At 46.0% G+C, this 16,652-nt stretch overlaps 2 protein-coding genes across 8 annotated transcripts in view; one reads left to right on the forward strand and one right to left on the reverse strand.

The window, feature by feature from the left end:
• PRKCH (protein kinase C eta) overlaps positions 1 to 3,507 on the forward strand; it is a 242,256-nt gene extending 238,749 nt beyond the window's left edge. The window contains exons 13-14 of the mRNA XM_017895546.1: positions 273 to 416; positions 2,214 to 3,507. Coding sequence (XP_017751035.1) covers positions 273 to 416; positions 2,214 to 2,360 — 291 coding nt within the window. The 3' untranslated portion in view covers positions 2,361 to 3,507. The remainder of the gene's footprint in view (positions 1 to 272; positions 417 to 2,213) is intronic.
• A 9,968-nt stretch (positions 3,508 to 13,475) lies between these two features.
• Positions 13,476 to 16,652, reverse strand: part of LOC108544443 (uncharacterized) — a 33,999-nt gene continuing 30,822 nt past the window's right edge. For 5 of the 7 annotated variants that reach the window (XM_017895549.1, XM_017895550.1, XM_017895547.1 and 2 more), the window contains 2 exons: positions 14,841 to 15,136; positions 13,476 to 13,918 (listed from right to left, as the gene is read on the reverse strand). In XM_017895549.1, coding sequence (XP_017751038.1) covers positions 13,696 to 13,918; positions 14,841 to 15,136 — 519 coding nt within the window. In that variant the 3' untranslated portion in view covers positions 13,476 to 13,695. Of the gene's footprint in view, positions 13,919 to 14,840; positions 15,184 to 16,652 lie in introns of all 7 variants that reach the window. The other 2 variants (XR_001889851.1, XR_001889852.1) reach the window with 2 other exon arrangements.

Below are 16,652 nucleotides of genomic sequence, written 5' to 3' on the forward strand. Positions count from 1 at the left end.
TGTTTACAGAAAAGAAAACTGGACCCTCCTGCTTTCTTTTAGTGGCCATGTCTGAAATGGAAGTGGGAAAAGCCATAAATCCACACAGGCAATCGCGCCTTTAAGGCATGATTCATACTGACTGTGCTGCCTGTGATGGAAAACCCAGCTAGTTAAGCAAGACCTGCCAGAAAGTCTCGCACAGCTCCTCTGCCATGGCTGATGCCTGCTGTCTTGTGACATGCTGGTTGTATGTGAATGAATGATTGACACTTTCTGTCTCTCTCACTCAGTTCATGACCAAGAACCCCACCATGCGCTTGGGCAGCTTGACTCAGGGAGGTGAGCACGCCATCTTGAGACATCCTTTTTTTAAGGAAATCGACTGGGCCCAGCTGAACCATCGCCAACTGGAACCACCTTTCAGACCCAGAATCGTAAGTGTCCCAGGCTGTCACAGAGATTTTCCTTTCTTCAGATGTCACAGCATTCCACCAAAGTCCATAGAACAGCTAGATAGCCCCTGTGGGTGACAGACGAGAAATTCAGCTGGTCACTGCACAGGGCAGCCTCCCCTGGGGGGAACCTGGGCTCCTTGTCCATGGGACAACATGTCTTCACGTGCCCAGGTTAATTCTTAGAAGTTTCACCTCTCGTTTACCCAATCTCCAACTTCCCTTAACCTAAATTAAAATCTTGTAGGGTATAAGAGGCCTGAAACTTTGCAGGTTTCCCCAAAAGAGTTTGGCTAATTGAGAAAGTCATTGTTCTAGCCAATTTCCTCATGCTCCTTGGGGCACTTTTTATGCCTTTTCTAAGCCCCTGAGAAAGCAGAGAGGGTGTGAGATGTTGCTTACTTCACTGAGCCTGGCCTCTTGGCTTGGAGAGCCTGGGTCTGTAATAGCTGCTGCAGCGCAAAGTCCAGGCCAGGCTCCCTTTGACCAAAGAAATACTGGGAGCTCCAGGGGCTCCTCTCCAAGCTCTGCAGCTGAGGGAGTGGGCTTCCTGAGGGTGGTCCCGCTTGTGGTCTGAGAGCTGAGCTCGTTCTCATCTGTGGGTCAAGAGCTCCACAGTGGGAAGGCAGAGAAGCCAGGTTAGCGATAGATCAAGAGTGATCGGGAAGCCTGGCATGGTGGCTCACACCTATAATCCCAGCACTTTGGGAGGCCGAGGCAGGTGGATCACTTGAGGTCAGGAGTTTGAGACTAGCCTGGCCAACATGGCAAAACCCCGTCTCTACTAAAAATACAAAAAAAAAAAAAAGAAAGAAAAAAGCCTGGTGTGGTGATGCATGCCTCTAATCGCTGCTACTCAGGAAACTGAAGTAGAAGGATTGCTTGAACCTAGGAGGTGGAGATTGCAGTGAGCCGAGATTGCGTCATGCACTCCAGCCTGGGTAACTGAGTGAGACTTTGTCTCAAAAAAAAAAAGAGTGATAAAGAAATATCATTGATCCAAGTAAGAGCAGTGAAATGTGTCATACTCACTTAGAAATGATCTTTGCAGCATTTGTTTATACAAATATAAAATACTCAACTTTTAAAAACATACAGTGCACTTAATCACTAACAGCCTACTAGGCTGTTGGATGCCAGGCACCCAGAGGTAAAGCCGTTCCTTCAATGGTCAGCCCCCTGCCAGCTCCCCTGGGATTAGGGAGAGTATGGCCTTCAGAGACTGGAGCCTGTAGTCCTGACTGCACAGCTGGTCCAGCAGGGCGTAATGCATCTACCTAGAGAGTAAAATGACCGACAGTTATTCCCTAAGCTCAGCACTTCCAAGAAGCCTTTTGGGAAGATCTCTTCAAATGTATAGAACTCTGTGCAAACAATAGGTAGGACAAATATGAACCTACCAACCTCTGTTGACAAATACAGCTGCACACCCCTCAGCAAGGCCTGCTGGGAAATGCCACCTTGGTGAAATGAGAATAAAGGGTGAGTGAGCCAGCTGCTTTTGGATGACCAAATTAATCCTTAGCCTCCTATTAAGACAGGCCTGCTCAGCAAGATTTTCATGGAATTAGTGAATTGGTGGTTGCCAAATGCCATAATAATGCACCATGCAGTAGACTTGCTGTAAAGCATGGTTTAATCATAACAATAAGTGTAAATAATGCACTGAACAAGCTACAGAGCACTCCTCTGAACTCACTGGAATGGGCTATGTCCCATGCAAGATGAGTAAAGCCTCAAGCGCATAAAATCTGACCCTTGTTTCCCTTTTTTTGGCAGAAATCCCGAGAAGATGTCAGTAATTTTGACCCTGACTTCATAAAGGAAGAGCCAGTTTTAACTCCAATTGATGAGGGACATCTTCCAATGATTAACCAGGATGAGTTTAGAAACTTTTCCTACATGTCTTCAGAATTGCAACCATAGCCTTATGGGGAGTGAGAGAGAGGGCACAAGAACCCGAAGGGAATAGAGATTTTCCAGGAATTTCCTCTATGAGACCTTCCCAGCATCAGCCTTAGAACAAGAACCTTACCTTCAAGGAGCAAGTGGAGAACTCTGTGAAGGATGGAACTTGAAGATATCAACTATTTCGAGTCCAGAGGGAGCCGTGGCAGTAGAAATCGTTGATACTGAAATGAGATTTTATGAAGTATACTGCTCCACCTATGAGCGTCTGTGGCTATGGGCTTGGGATGTTAACAGGAGCCAAAAGGAGGGAAAGTGTGAAGAATAAAGTAGACCTAAGAAATTCTGAGCCAATCAGGCTTCTTAATTCAAGACACAAACCAAGACTTTCTGTCAACTGTGCTGTGCTCTTCTTTAAGCCAATGAACCCCAATTCCTGGCAGTCTACAAGAAGTCTTTTAATGCTAATGAAGAATTTAAAGGTCTTTTTAAGGAAATGAGGGGCTTTCCAAATAGAATGATTTACTCTGAAGAAAGAAAAAATGGTATCTCTGAAACTCACAACCTAAAGCCCAATCTTGAAAATATGTTGTGCACCAAGACAACTGCTTCAGCTTCTTCTCTTATCCTTACTTTCTTTAATAGATATTTATTAAAGTGTCCAGTGAAAAGGTGCCACAATACCCAGTATTGTAAACAACAGGTTTGCATTCATTAAGCTTTCATTCATTCTGGAGTCTACCAATTTACCTGAATGGTGTTTGCATTCTGTGAAATGCCTCTCCACATTGCATATGTCACACTTTTGTCTGCACATAACTCTTTTTTCACAAGAAGGGTCACTGCCACAGCAGCACAGTCAGCGGGTGAATTACAGGTGCCTGCTGCCTGCCTACCTGGGGAATCTGATCATGTCTGTATCACTGTGTGCTCATCACTGAAGAATTGCAGGCCACTCATGTCAGTGACCAGACTTATGGCTTATAAACATTAGCAGTTTATTTATGTTTTAAGATGCAAAGATGTGTGTTTGATATTCACTTTAATAATTAGAAATGGATCTTGTAAACAGGGCATATATCAAAGATGACCTTATAATATGTACCCGAATATACAGTTCAAGAATTTTGTCTGACTGGAAATAAATGCATTTTGTAGCAAAAGGCAGTTTTTTGACTGGAATGATTTGTCTCCTTCCCACTAAGACAGTAGACTTCCAATCAAAATAAAACCTTGAGCAGAATGGGTAGAACTCAACTCACAGAAAATTCCTGAGTGGAGAGATTGATGTAAGCTTCTGTGATTCTCTGAAGTAGATGTGGCCTGTCTCTTACCAAAACTTCTGTCCTGAATGAGGGTGATGACTGCTAGGCATAGCTGTAACAGACCAACCTTCAAGATCTCAGGGGCTAGACATCATAAATGTTTATTTCTCATTCACATAAAGTAGCATGTAAGTTCAACAATCCTCCTCCATCGTATAACTACACCATCTGGAAAATGTAGCTTTCCAAAGTCTCCAGAGCAAGGAAGAGACATGGAGGGGACACCAGCTGCCTGCCTACCTCTCCTAGGAGGGACACGCCTCACCTCTCCTCACACTGACTGACTAAAACATGGCTTCCCTCTAACTACAGATGGGAAGGGGGAATTACAGAGCAGCTGAGGAGTAGCTGGCTAGTACCGATAGTCTCTTCTCTGTCATAGGTTCTTTTTTTGCATTCCAATGTGAACACTTACTTTTTAATGAATAGAGTAGCTAGGAGTTTCCCTTTCCATTTGTGTAGCACTTAGCACTCATAGTCATCACTCTCACCCACATCATGCCACTAGATCTTCATGACATGCCCACTGTTCCCACTGATGATAGTGTGAGTACTGCAGTACATACTACAAATGCGAAGAAAGGCTCAGAGAAGTTGAGTTCATTGGTTTCCCAAAGGGTTTGGGCTTGATAAAGAGTAGATCCAGGTCTAGGGTCGAAATCTTTGATGCTGTAGTCTGGGAAAGGGAGAGATCATTCTGACTTTGGGACTTTTTTGGCCTTCATAGCTCCTCTACTTTGGCTCTTCTATTGCTCTGTGGGATTGATTAGCTTTTTGGTATGGTTAACTCCACTCTGGTAAAGAACCACGAAAAATAAAGCATGCCTCCTGTTTCATTCACAAAACTCATTATCATAGCCACGCAGAGCCAAAACACTGTCTTTGGTAAGTCTGTGATCACTCAGCAACTTCCTTCTTCATAATTGATTCTCAAGCCCACTACCTGGGTTCCCCAGTTGAGTTGAGTCCATTCTTTTGAGGCTATTCATTCCATACCTATCAGGTTATTCAACAGCTAATGTTTATATCTGAGAAGAGAGAAGATATACAGGATATTTACCTAAAGCTCAAACGAGTCTTCAATTCCTGGTTATAATTCTACTTCACATCTTTATTCCATTCTGCTAGACCTGGCATCCACTTCCAAGGGATCACAAGGCTGTCTTTCCCACACTTCCTGACGAAGGCTGGCACGGAATGGGTAGTGAGCCTTTCAGGCAGCTGGTCCAGAGTCTGCTGGGGCTGCTGGCTTCCCTCAGCACAGTGGGCAGCATGGAGGTCAAGACGAGGTCACATTGGGAACTTTCACTCCCTCAGGTCCATCTTAAGACATCTTCAGGCCTTATCATCCCACTGTCCTTCTCAGCCAGTCCTCATCCATTTGCTCCTACTCTCCCAAGCTATTCCACACTGACCTAACTGAATTAGACACATGGTCTTGAGTGTTTGAAAGGACAATAACTTCAAGCCTTTGCTTTGGGATGTGGATCTGCCTTTGACTGCAAAAGGTGCTTTCACTTAATGGCTAACATGTTGCATGTGTATGATATGTGAAGCCCTGTTCTAAATACTTTAAATGTATTTACTTATTCAGTACCCCCCATGAGGTGGGTACTCTCAGTTTCATTGTACATATGGGGGAAAGTGAAGTACAAAGAGATTGAGTCATTTGTCTAAAGTCACACAACTAAAGCAGAGTTTGGATCAAGCAATTTAACTCCAGGGTCCCTACTTTTATCCCAGTTCAGTGAGGTTTTTCTATGAAAGCAAATTCTATTTTTCCACCTTTGTGGGGTTGGCAGGAAGCACCAAGATAAGCTGCCAGCTGGGCAGGACAATATTAGGCTTCCTATGGGTAAAACAGTTTATCAGCAGTGGGACTGTATGATTTGCATATCAAGGGGCTGGAGCTGCTAACCCCAGTTCTTGGAACTGGGGCAGGCCAGGGTGATGCAATGGGGACTTCAACCTCCCTGAGGTAGGGGAAGAGGAAATAGTCTAGTTTGCTCTGAATGCCGTGAGTCCCATCTGAACCCTTAGGGTCACTCCTGAGCCTTGGTGGAGTTTCCAGTCCTTTCTCCCTCCTAGAGGAGCCACTTCATGTTTTAGTAACTCTTCATCACCCATCCCGCCGGCTCATGAAGCAGCATCAAGAAGAAGGTGCGCAGCCTGGAACCTACCTTGGCAGCTGCATGTTTACAGCTATGGAGCTGAGCTGGTGTAACTTGTTAGCAAAGAAAAGAGCAAAAATAGTCGAGGCACGGTGGCTCACACCTGTAATCTCAGTACTTTGGGAGGCCGAGTTAGGTGGATCACTTGAGGTCGGGAGCTCAAGACCAGCCTGGCCAACGTGGTGAAACCCCATCTCTACTAAAAAATAACAAAAGTTAGCCGGGCGTGGTGGTGGGCGCCTGTAATCCCAACTACTCAGGAGGCTGAGGCAGGAGAATAGTTTGAACCCTGGAGGTGGAGCCTGCAGTGTGAGCTGAGATTGCGCCACTGCACTCCAGCCTGGGCAACAGAGGGAGACCCTGTCTCAAAAAAACAAATAAAAGCATCCCATTTATCATTTATTGATCTTAATCGAATCCTGACATAAGATGATCTGCCCGCCTCGGCTTCCCTAAGTGCTGGGATTACAGGCATGAGCCACCACACCCCGGATCTTAATTGGGTGCAGATTGCCTTGAAAATATTCCAGCCACAGATTTGATCATTTCACATGCCAACATGATAAAGCTGTTCATTGTTCCCAGGTTTGGTCATCCTGGTTGCTTAATCTAGCAATGTTGACTTAAAATGACTAGACAGCCCACAGTGATTGCCCCTGGCTCAGGGTCACACTGGGCCCTGTAACTTCCCATTTTACGTCATCCAAGGATAAGACTCCAGTACATGTAGTAGATGTTTGCGATGAAAATGAGCCCTTTGCTGAGATGTTCCTCTGAATTGAGTTGGCCAAAGCTGGCCAGAGTGCAGCTGTAAAGGGAGCTTTGTAGTCTCCTTCTGTTCCTGTGTTGAATTGGAACCAAAGCTAAGGGAACCACCCTGGGCTTTATCCCATCCCCGCCTCTTTACCTCCATTGCCCTGCCAACTGTTCTTTCCCTCCTCCTGCTTCCTGACTCTTTACTCCCCAGTGGAGTAAATCAGTTCTGCACTCTCTCTCCCTGCACCACTTGATTCTTAGAGCCCAATTGTTATATAGCCAGTTTTCTGACTACGAAGATGGCGTACAATTTTGATTTGCATATTTATTTTATAGGCTCTTTTAGAGCCTAGAAATGGCAGTCACTTCCCATGTGTTTCTGCGTCTTTGGCATCACCCTGTGTCAGCAGCAGTGAGTGCCTAGGTGAGCCACCTTACCCTATGCTGCCCATGCCGTCTAGGGGGCAAGATGTCAAATGGGTAAGAGCCCTGGCTGGTAAGAGTAGTGGGCAGCCCTGGGGGCTGAATCCACACTTACTGAATGTTCTTGAGAAACATTTCAACTTTCTCATTTGTGAAAGGGAGTGAGAATAGCGCCTGCCTGCCTTCTGTTAATACTGCAGGGATTAACTGTGATAATGTAGGTCAAGCATTCGCTACAGGACTGGGACGCAGAAATGCTCAATCAATGTTGGCTACTATTATCGTCAGCTCTCCCACAGAGGGCTAAGGGAGGGTTGCTTGTGATGTCCATCTGAAAGTGGACAGAGTGGGACACTCGTGCTCTCCATGATGCCCATTCCTTTGGATGCCGACGCCGTGCCACTCCAATTTGGAGGGATTTCACTTTTCTAACTGGTTGCAGAACCTCCTCAGGAGACCTTATTCTTCTCCTAGGATGTTTTGAGTCCATCCTGCCCCAACTGGCATACAGGATCAGTCTTAAGTTTGAGATTCTGCTGCTTTGACCGAATAACACAGGGACCACACCCATCATCAGTACCTGCTGGGCCCCCTCTGGTTACTCATCATGCCCGTGGGCCAGTTCAGACAAGATAGGACATGTGTCAAGATGTTCAGTAGGGTCTGGCATGCCCAAGAATTTGAAGCCAATAGTAGAACCAAGAACCAAAGGTGTTTTCTTCCTAGATTAAGGTATCTGTGAAGAAGGTTTCTAGTAAAACAAGAGTCTCCATAGTCCTGTGTATTCTTACTGGAAAAGGCCTCAGTACTCCTATCCCCTTGCAACAGCCCTTCCAGATCGCTCAGGGCTGCCTTTCTCATGCCACCAAGGCAGTTCTTACCCCACAGAGGCGTCATTCTTCCAAGGCCTTAGACCACAGTTAGAAGAATTTAGGCTAGACAAAGTGAAGATTGTGTTGGTACCAAGTGTGGTCAGACATGCAAGTGGATTGCAGAGGGTGAGACAGGAATCTTCTTTGGATACATTTCAAATTAGAAACCAGGATAGTCTAGTAGTCATTTGACCTGACAGAGCCAGAAATAACTTAGATGACCTCTTGAGTTCTTATAGCCTTGTACTTGTGGCTAAAAGTGAACAGAGGGATATGGTCAGTTGGTCTCCCTGATAGACGCCAACCCACACTACTCCCACCATATAGAAAACCTCTATCACTCAAATTGTCTCCCTGTCCATCTCTGTACAACCTCCATGACCTAGCACACCTATGTGCCTTCTCTGCATGCTCTCTCCATCCCAGGATTCCCTTCAGGCTCACATAGATCACTTGTCCCTCAAGTCACATACTTGACAATATCTCATACCTGATTGCCCTTCACATTTCTCATGCTTGTTCATACATGGAAAACAGGAGAGCTTTCTAAAGTTAAAATCAGCACAAGAAGTTCACAAGAAATATAAGCCCCCTTCTGATAATAGAGGATATGTGGATGAAAGAGAAAGCAGGATTCCTCAACTCCGTTCTTTTTTTTTTTCTCAAAGAGAATGATTTTTGAGATGAAACAAGTACAATACTCACTGATAAAAATGAATTGTAGCCCAAAGTAGATAAAGGGATTATACAAAGCATTCAATGAGAATAGGCAGAATTGCAGAACAATTATTGAAGCAGTAATTTATGAGCACTGGAAGTGGTGTTGATCATTAGGGCTGTGCAGGGGTTTGTAAAGAACAGGTCTTATAGTCGAATCTCATTTCCTTCTCTGATGGTTCCTGGACTGGTCGATCAAGGATAGGTGAACGTTTTTGCATAGCTGAACTTCAATGACATACATGACAAAGTCTCACCCCATTTCCTTGTGGTAAAGCTGTATTCAAGACACAATGATACCGAAAATGTGGCGATTAATAGATTAAGTGTCAGTCTGGAATAGTGGTTCTGCAACCTTGCATAACCCCTGTTCCCATTGGATTAACAGACAAATTTCAAGTCTTACATTAATCCTATTTGAGATTTCATACCATCAACATTATGACTAAACACAAAAATCAAACAGTGAGACAAAGGGCTACTTTGTTTTCAGGCTACTCATGCCCTCCCAGAAGATTCTGATATAGAAGAGCACGTGAGTTTAGAGAGTCAGTCATTCATTAAACTAATATTTATTGAGCACTTATTATATTTCAGGCATATTGTGGTTGCTGGAAAAACTAGAGTGAAAAAGACAGCCAAAGATCCCTGCATTCATGGAATTTACATTCTAATCAAGACATGTTATATTGTTTACCCAAATTAACCAAGTGGTAAGGCAGCCCTGTGGTCTGTCTTCTTCATAACTGTATCCATGGCACCTGGCATATTGTAGGTGCTTAAGACATATATGTTGTTGAATGATAAAATCAGAGCTGGGTGTCACACACACACTTTTTGACTCCAAAGATAACACTCTTTCATAGCTGTATGCCAGAACAAATTGAAGAACTAAACTGTACTTGGGTCTGAAAAAGCTCATTATATTGGGATGAGATGGAGACAATAGGTCTTGACAGCATGAGTGAAAATTAGGCAGAGGCAAAGAGAATAAATTCAATATAGTTATTCATCTGACAAATATTAGGATTTATCAGACCTTTTTCCAAGTGATAGAGCCAGAACAATGAGCAAGGAAGTCATAGCGCCTACCATTCTGGAGCTTAGAATCTAGCAAATACACAACGGTGCTGTGGCTGCCAAAAAAATATAAAAGGCAATCTTAGCCTCAAGGATTATGAGTGTGATGTCTCAGATATGGGGAAGGATGAGCTCCACTGAGCTTTGCCATGGTTAGGCTATGCCTAGAAAACTGAACTCAGCTCTAGCTACCACCACAGAGAGATACAAAGCTGGATCATGTTCAGAGGAGAGTGAACTGAGTGATGAAGGGAGCAGAAACATGTAGCACAGCAAGTGAGGAGGTAATGGGTGAGTCTCTGGAGAAAAGGCAACTGGGCAGCATAACCACCTTCAAATATGTGAAAAGCTAATGTGATGGTTAGTGTTTTTGCTTCCCAACTATTTCCAGCTCTCTGCCTCCTGAGCACAGACAGGTGAGGTCATATGAATAATTCTAGCTAACGAGTCCAGCGCAGAATGGTATATAGTACTTGCAAGCCAGAACATTTCAGTGCTGGTGAGACACTCTTTTTCTTCCAGTGAACGGCAATGATGAGAGGTGGTGGCTGGTCTCTGACAGCCTGGGCCCCTGAGTGATTAACATGAATAGGACCCTTAGCTTACCCTCACTGGACATTTTGAATGAGCAAGAAATACTAGTTGCTGTTACAGTTTTTATTACTGCTGTTTCATGCCACTGAGATTATGATTGGTGTTTGTCCCTGCAGCATAAACCTAGCCTATCCTGACTGATATGTGTGCCATGTATGGAGGGACTAGTCTGGCAACATATGGCTCCCAGGGTTAGAACTAGGAGCACCTCAGGCTGCAGCAGGAGTTACTGAATTTGTTATGGAATAGCATAAATATGAACTTTTCCACCAAGGTCCCTAAATATGTAATAGACTTCCTTCGGAGGGAAGATCACTGGACATCTTCAGTCTACAACCCTCGGTGGGGATGATGGACCTGGACCTGAGGGCTCTCCCAACCCTGAGAGGCTGGCGTACCACTGTGTGGAATGGGCTTAGCAAGCACACTATTATTGTGGTGTTTGCCCTAGGGGGCCCACTGGGGCAGTCCTGAGTTGGCTCACCATCATGTTTCCACTGGCCACATGCCCAGGCCCCTGCTGCTGTCACTGTACCACACAGTCATGAATCTGTGCACAGCATTGCTAGGGGCTTGGCAGGGTGTACAAAAGGCACAGCAGCTCAGATGGCAACAAGATCAAACGAATGGCAAGGGTTCTCTTGGCCCACTTGCATGCAGAATGATAAGTAGTCCTCTGGGGCTCCTGCTTGCATCATTAGCATCCTGGAGGCATTAGGAAGCCTCTGAAGTTCACCCTACTGATTTGTCCCTCATTATCCTTATTCTGCCTTCTAGGAACTAGAGCTAAGCACCTTTCTTAACAATGCAGAATGCCAGTGTAAAGATCTGCTCTGGGGAGGTGTGTGTTCAGAGAAAGCCCTGGTAGGGGGATGACGGAAAACATGGTTTTAGCATCAAAGACCAGGTTTGAGCACTTGCCCCCTTTTCCAGTTGTTGGCTGGAGCTAGATCACACTGGCTTATGAGAGCTGATTGTGCACATCTCTTTCAAGTTAGTGCTCGGAGAGCTCACAATGGTAACTTAAAATTGGTTATTGGTTATTGTGGAAATATTTACACCATGGAAATTGGTAAGTGCTAAAAGTTAGGACTTTTTTTTTTTTTTTTTTTGAGACTGGATCTCACTGTGTTGCCTAGGCTGGAGTGCAGTCGTGTGAGCCTAGCTCAATGTAGCCTCAAAGTCCCGGATTTCCTGGACTCAAATGATCCTCCCACCACAGCCTCCTGAGTAGCTGGGACTACAGGCTCCTGCATTGTGCCCAGCTAATTTTTTTTTTCCAACTTTTGTAGAGATAAGTTATTGCTATCAACTTAGGCTGGTCTTGAACTCTTAGCCTCAAGCGATCCTTCTTACCTGGGCCTCCCAAAGTGCTGGGATTACAGGCATGAGCCACTGCAGCTGGCCACGCCTTTTATTCGTTTTATTATTTAGACAGCTTACCAGCACAACCTTGCAAATAGGGAGATAGTGAGAAAATCATGGTCTTTGGAACCAGGCAGTACCAAGTTCACCCTGACTCTGCTCAGCTGTTGTCATTGAAGGGGATATTTTTTGGAGATACTGAAACTTCTGTGAACCTTAGTTTCCTTGTCTGTAAAAGTAAAAAATTTTAGTTTCCTTGTCTGTAAATTAATAACTAAAACCAAAATATTAACTACCTCAAAGGGTAGTGTGAGGATCAAATGAGGTGGTGTCCGCAGATTGCTAACTAAATTAAGCTCCTTCCCTTGGGGCACATAGAGAACAACTTCCAGGGAGAAAAAGAAAACACACCTGAATTGCAGCTTTTTGCTTTTAGCTGTGGAAAATATTCCCAGAAGCGTCACAGCCTCGCATCCTCATACGCTATTGGCCAGTTTAGTGTCACATGACCATCCCTAACACCAATCACTTGGCAAGGGATAAATGAGAGCCAAGCCACAGCTCCTGAGGGAGCCCTGGAGCCCCTGTTGGCACTGGGGATTTTAAAGCCCCTAGGTGGTTCCAGTGCACAGTCAGAATACCAAACCAATGGCTGAGAGTCGAAGTCTCGGACAAAACCTTAGCCCCCGGGGGCTGGAGAGAGGTTCATTCTCTCCTGAAGGACAAGGATAGAGAACCAAGTCTGGGTTCCGGGAGTGTGGGGTCGGGGAGGAGGAAGGATCGCTGTTTATCAGGTAATGGAAAGTGCAGACTCAGTCTCCATTCCCAGCTACTGGACAATCGTGGGGCAAAGAGCTCAGTGGGAAAAATCAAAGGCATTAAAAATGGTTATTCTTAGAGATAAGGTGTATAACTGTTGGAAAGCAGAAATAAAGTATTGAGTTAAGCTTTGAGAAATGGTTCTATAATAAGGGGTGGGAGGGAGAGAGTTTAAAAAGCTTTTGCAACTTATCTGAGAGGGTAAGACATGGCCAGCAGTACTTACTGAAGAGGACTGTTTGCCCTGTCCGTTCTGAAGCTCCTGTTACAGCCATGAGTTAAGCCCTGTGAACACCACACGTGCTTATTGTAGACAAACCCTGCCACAAAGCCACAGGCACAGCACACTTCTCTGTTAGGTCTGTATCTCTTAGAATATTAGGACCCTACCTGGGATTCTAGCAGCTTACTTCCTGAGGCTCAGAGCTGCCTCCTGGATTCGGAGAACCTGTCAACACCATCTGCTGAGTATATAATGTGGACTGTGAGAAGTACGGACTTGGAATCAGGAGACATGGATTTGAAACTTGATGCATTCATCCTGGGCCGGCTGTTAAACACTCCCAATCCTTGTTCTCTACCTCTATTAAATGACAATACTAATAACCATACCCATCTCATAAGATTGTGATGAAGATAAAAAAGGATAAGTTGGCTGGGTGCATTGGTTCACACTCCTTTTAATCCCAGCACTTTGGGAGGCCCAGGGAGAAAATCGTGTTAGGCCAAGAATTTGACATCAGCCTAGTCAACACAGCGAAACCTCATCTCTTCAGAAAATAGAAAAATTGGTCAGGTATGGTGGTGTGCGCCTGTAGTACTAGCTACTTGGGAGGCTGAGGTGGGAGGATCACTGAAGCCCAGGATTTTGAGGCTGCAGTGAGCTATGATAACACCATTGCACTCCAGCCTGGACGGCAGGGCAAGGCTGGCAGGGCAGAGGGCTGGTTTCTTTAAAAAAAAAAAAGGAAAGAACAAAAAAAAAAAAAAAAAAAAAAAAGAGAGAGAGAATAACTTTGAACTCTATAATTCTTAATACAAATTATATTTGGTTGAGAGATCAGTGTTTCAGTATTTCCCCATCTAAAGTTCCCATAGCCATCAGTCAAGGAAGGGAGGAGAAGAAGCACTTTCCAGTTCATCCCGGAGCAGGTGGATTTCAGACGCTGCTTCTAACAGCAGGCCCCCATCTCTTCACTCCCCCTGCTTTATTCCCCAGTCACCCTCACCCTCATTTGATTCCATTTGCCAGGAAGGGATGAGGAAAATGGAACCAAGGATTTGTATTGTTTGTGTTTCCCACCACAGTCTGTCTCAGAGGCAGAACATGAGAAGTCCAGAATTTCTCCCTGGTCGTCTCTGCACAGCCCCTGGTGCCACCTGTAAAGATTTCCATTCCAAGTGAAAGCCACTGCACTTCAAAAGCAGCAGAGATGGGTTCTCCTTCATGTTCCCTGTATGTGAGGGAGAGAACCAAACACCAGGGTCAAACAGACACTTCCAAACCTGTGCCTTATTTCTGGGGGGAAAAAAAAAACACTGATTCAGTCTGGGACATGGTAGCTTTCTGTCTCAGAAAGCTGGGCAGGACCAGAGAAAGTGGCTTTGTGAAATGTAGGGACAAAGCTAGCTCAGGGTTCTGCTCTTTCTCAGCTGACCATCTTTCAGGGGAATCAGGGCAGGCCTTCCCCTCCCAGCTGACTTGGAGCCACACAGCGGCTTCCACATGATTCCATGGCCAGCGTGACAAACACATGGCCTTGGCTGAGGAAGCACAAGTTCTGTGGGGATGACTGGATCCCAGGTCCCAGGAGAGATAGCGAGACATGTTGGAAACACTGTTTCTGGAATCTTGTGCTTGACTGCTCAGGAATGTGTGGTCTGGGTAACTTTCTGGTTTGACTTACAGGAAGGTCTGATGGGGGCAGAGCGGGAATGTTGTAACAGCCCTAGATCACCTTGGAAAAATACTGTTCGCCTGCCAGCCCGGAACTGCCATTCCAGGAAGCAGCTGCTGGTGAATCAGCAGCCTCCCCTTTCCTTGTGGCTCCAGGAAGCACGTCTAGGGCCTCCCCCACCTCCTCTCCAGGAAGGGAAATGCCCACTAGCCATATACAGGCTCTTCTGGAAGGGACTAGAGATGGGGACTCCATGGCAGATTCTCCATTCCGCCCCATCCCCTGCCCCGCAACACACAAAGGGAGTTGGAAAAGGGATGAGAGACCCCTAAGCCTCAGACTCAGGCTTTTGATGTAGAAAATCATACATCGTTTCTAAGTCTCTTGTCTGGAGTTCACAACAATAAAACTAGGTAGAAATCTCGACACGCTGGTTGGCACGGGTTACATTGGCCTCAACATAATGTCTGTCTCTTACCTGCAGAGCCAGCCTGGGGCTGAGAAGCTCACAGGAGGTTGTCGGTTGGCTCTGGTCAGGTGGCTGTTTGGATATGAGGGCCATTTGTACTCAAGGTCAAGGAGCAGCCTCAGTTGGCCATTAGGCAGCTGGAAGAGTCTTGGGAAAACGTAGGGGGACCATAACGCCAGCTGTCCATTCCCTCCATGGGCCCTCTGGTGCCTCCACCTGGGTGGAGAGTCTCTGCTTTCTGCCTTTCCATTGGCCAATCTCTGGCCTCCTCCTGAGGTTGCTGCTGTCCCTGGAACAACTTCGGGCTGGTGGACACAGCAGTTATGCCTCAATTTCTTATAGCTACATGGAGCTAATTAAACAGTGGATGGATTTGGAGAGGTGGATCATTTCAAATTCGCTCCTGGATTTTCACCCCCACTTGAGAGAGAGCTAAATCTCCTTTCTTCTTTCTCTCTTTTGCTGTTTTTCCGTGTGTGTGTGTGTGTCTGACTCACCTCTGTGCGGTTACATTTAAACACCAGTTTAGATCCCAGTGACCCACATTTAGCCTTAGTGACTCTGAAAGCAAGTCCATGCTCACTGATGACTCAGGAGAACTGGGGCCTTGAAAGATGAGCTGAGTCAATGAATGTGAGCTGTGGAGTTTTACCACTCCCCTCTCCCAATCCTTTTGTAATGTACCCACTCCCTTAGCTTTCTCTGAGCGTCAGTGTCCTTGGCCTTCCAGGGCTTGTGTGAGTACATGGAGGAATCAAGGGAGAGGTAGGTGAGATCACCACAACCACCCTCCTCGACTCTTCATCCTCGAGGCCTTTAGGACAGGTGCCCCCAGGCTCCATGGGAGGCAGGCAGCTGTGCAGGCTGCAACAATGTGAACAGGGAAGCCAAGAGGAGGGTGTTGGGACAAGAGCCAGCTCTAAGCAACCTCCTACAGGTGATGGTTTGGCTTCACCTGTTGGCCAGAGCCCTCCGGCAGAGAGGGGGACTTTATATGCTACTGTGAAACTTCTAGATAAACCCGAAGTCAGGGTAGATGAAGGTAGAGGGAAGAGAAGGACCTCCCAGGGACCAGCCCCTGGAGCTCATTTCCTCCCCTGAGAAACAATGTCACCCTCATTCCTCTCCTTTCTCTGCCTGCCTTTGCTCAGTTTCCATTCACTGCCTCTGTTACTTTTGGTTGTTTATGGTTAAGCCCAGTGGTTCTCATCAGCCACACCTGGAAACTTGTTAGAAGTATAAATTCTCAGACCCCATCCCAGGCCTACTGAATCAGCAATCCTGGGATGGGGCCAGCAGATCTGTGTTTTAACTAGCCCACCAGCTGATTCTAATGCCTGCTCAAGTCTGGGAACCCCTGGCCTCACCTCTCTCCCCAGTTAGGCTACCGCCTCCTAGAAAGTACTGACTTGAGAGGGCTTAGTGTAGTCCTGGGCACCCAAGGACTCAGCTCTGCACAGAAACTGTACCAGGAAAGTATAAAGAAGATTCAAGGAGGCAGTCTGGTCATGATCAGAGTTCGAACCCAAGGCTTAGGACCTGGGTTCCAGTTGGGTGACCTTGGCCAAGTCACTTCTCAGACTCCCCGGTTCCTCCTCAGTAAAGTAGATGGAAGAACTGGGTCTCTGGGATTTGCGTAGTTCTCATGTCTAGAAATCTGGATCCGGACAGGGTCTGGCTCATGATTTCCCTCCTGCGTGTGCTGACTCTGCCCAGCCCCCGTGGAAGAGTCAGCATGCAAGGGAGGAATAACGAGGCAGGCCCTGTGCTTCTCCTGGTCCTCGGGCAGTTACTGTTTGTGAATGTGCGATATGGAGAGGG

This window comes from Rhinopithecus bieti, unplaced genomic scaffold (assembly GCF_001698545.2).
Source record: "Rhinopithecus bieti isolate Rb0 unplaced genomic scaffold, ASM169854v2 scaffold_25987, whole genome shotgun sequence".
Lineage (NCBI taxonomy): Eukaryota > Metazoa > Chordata > Mammalia > Primates > Cercopithecidae > Rhinopithecus > Rhinopithecus bieti.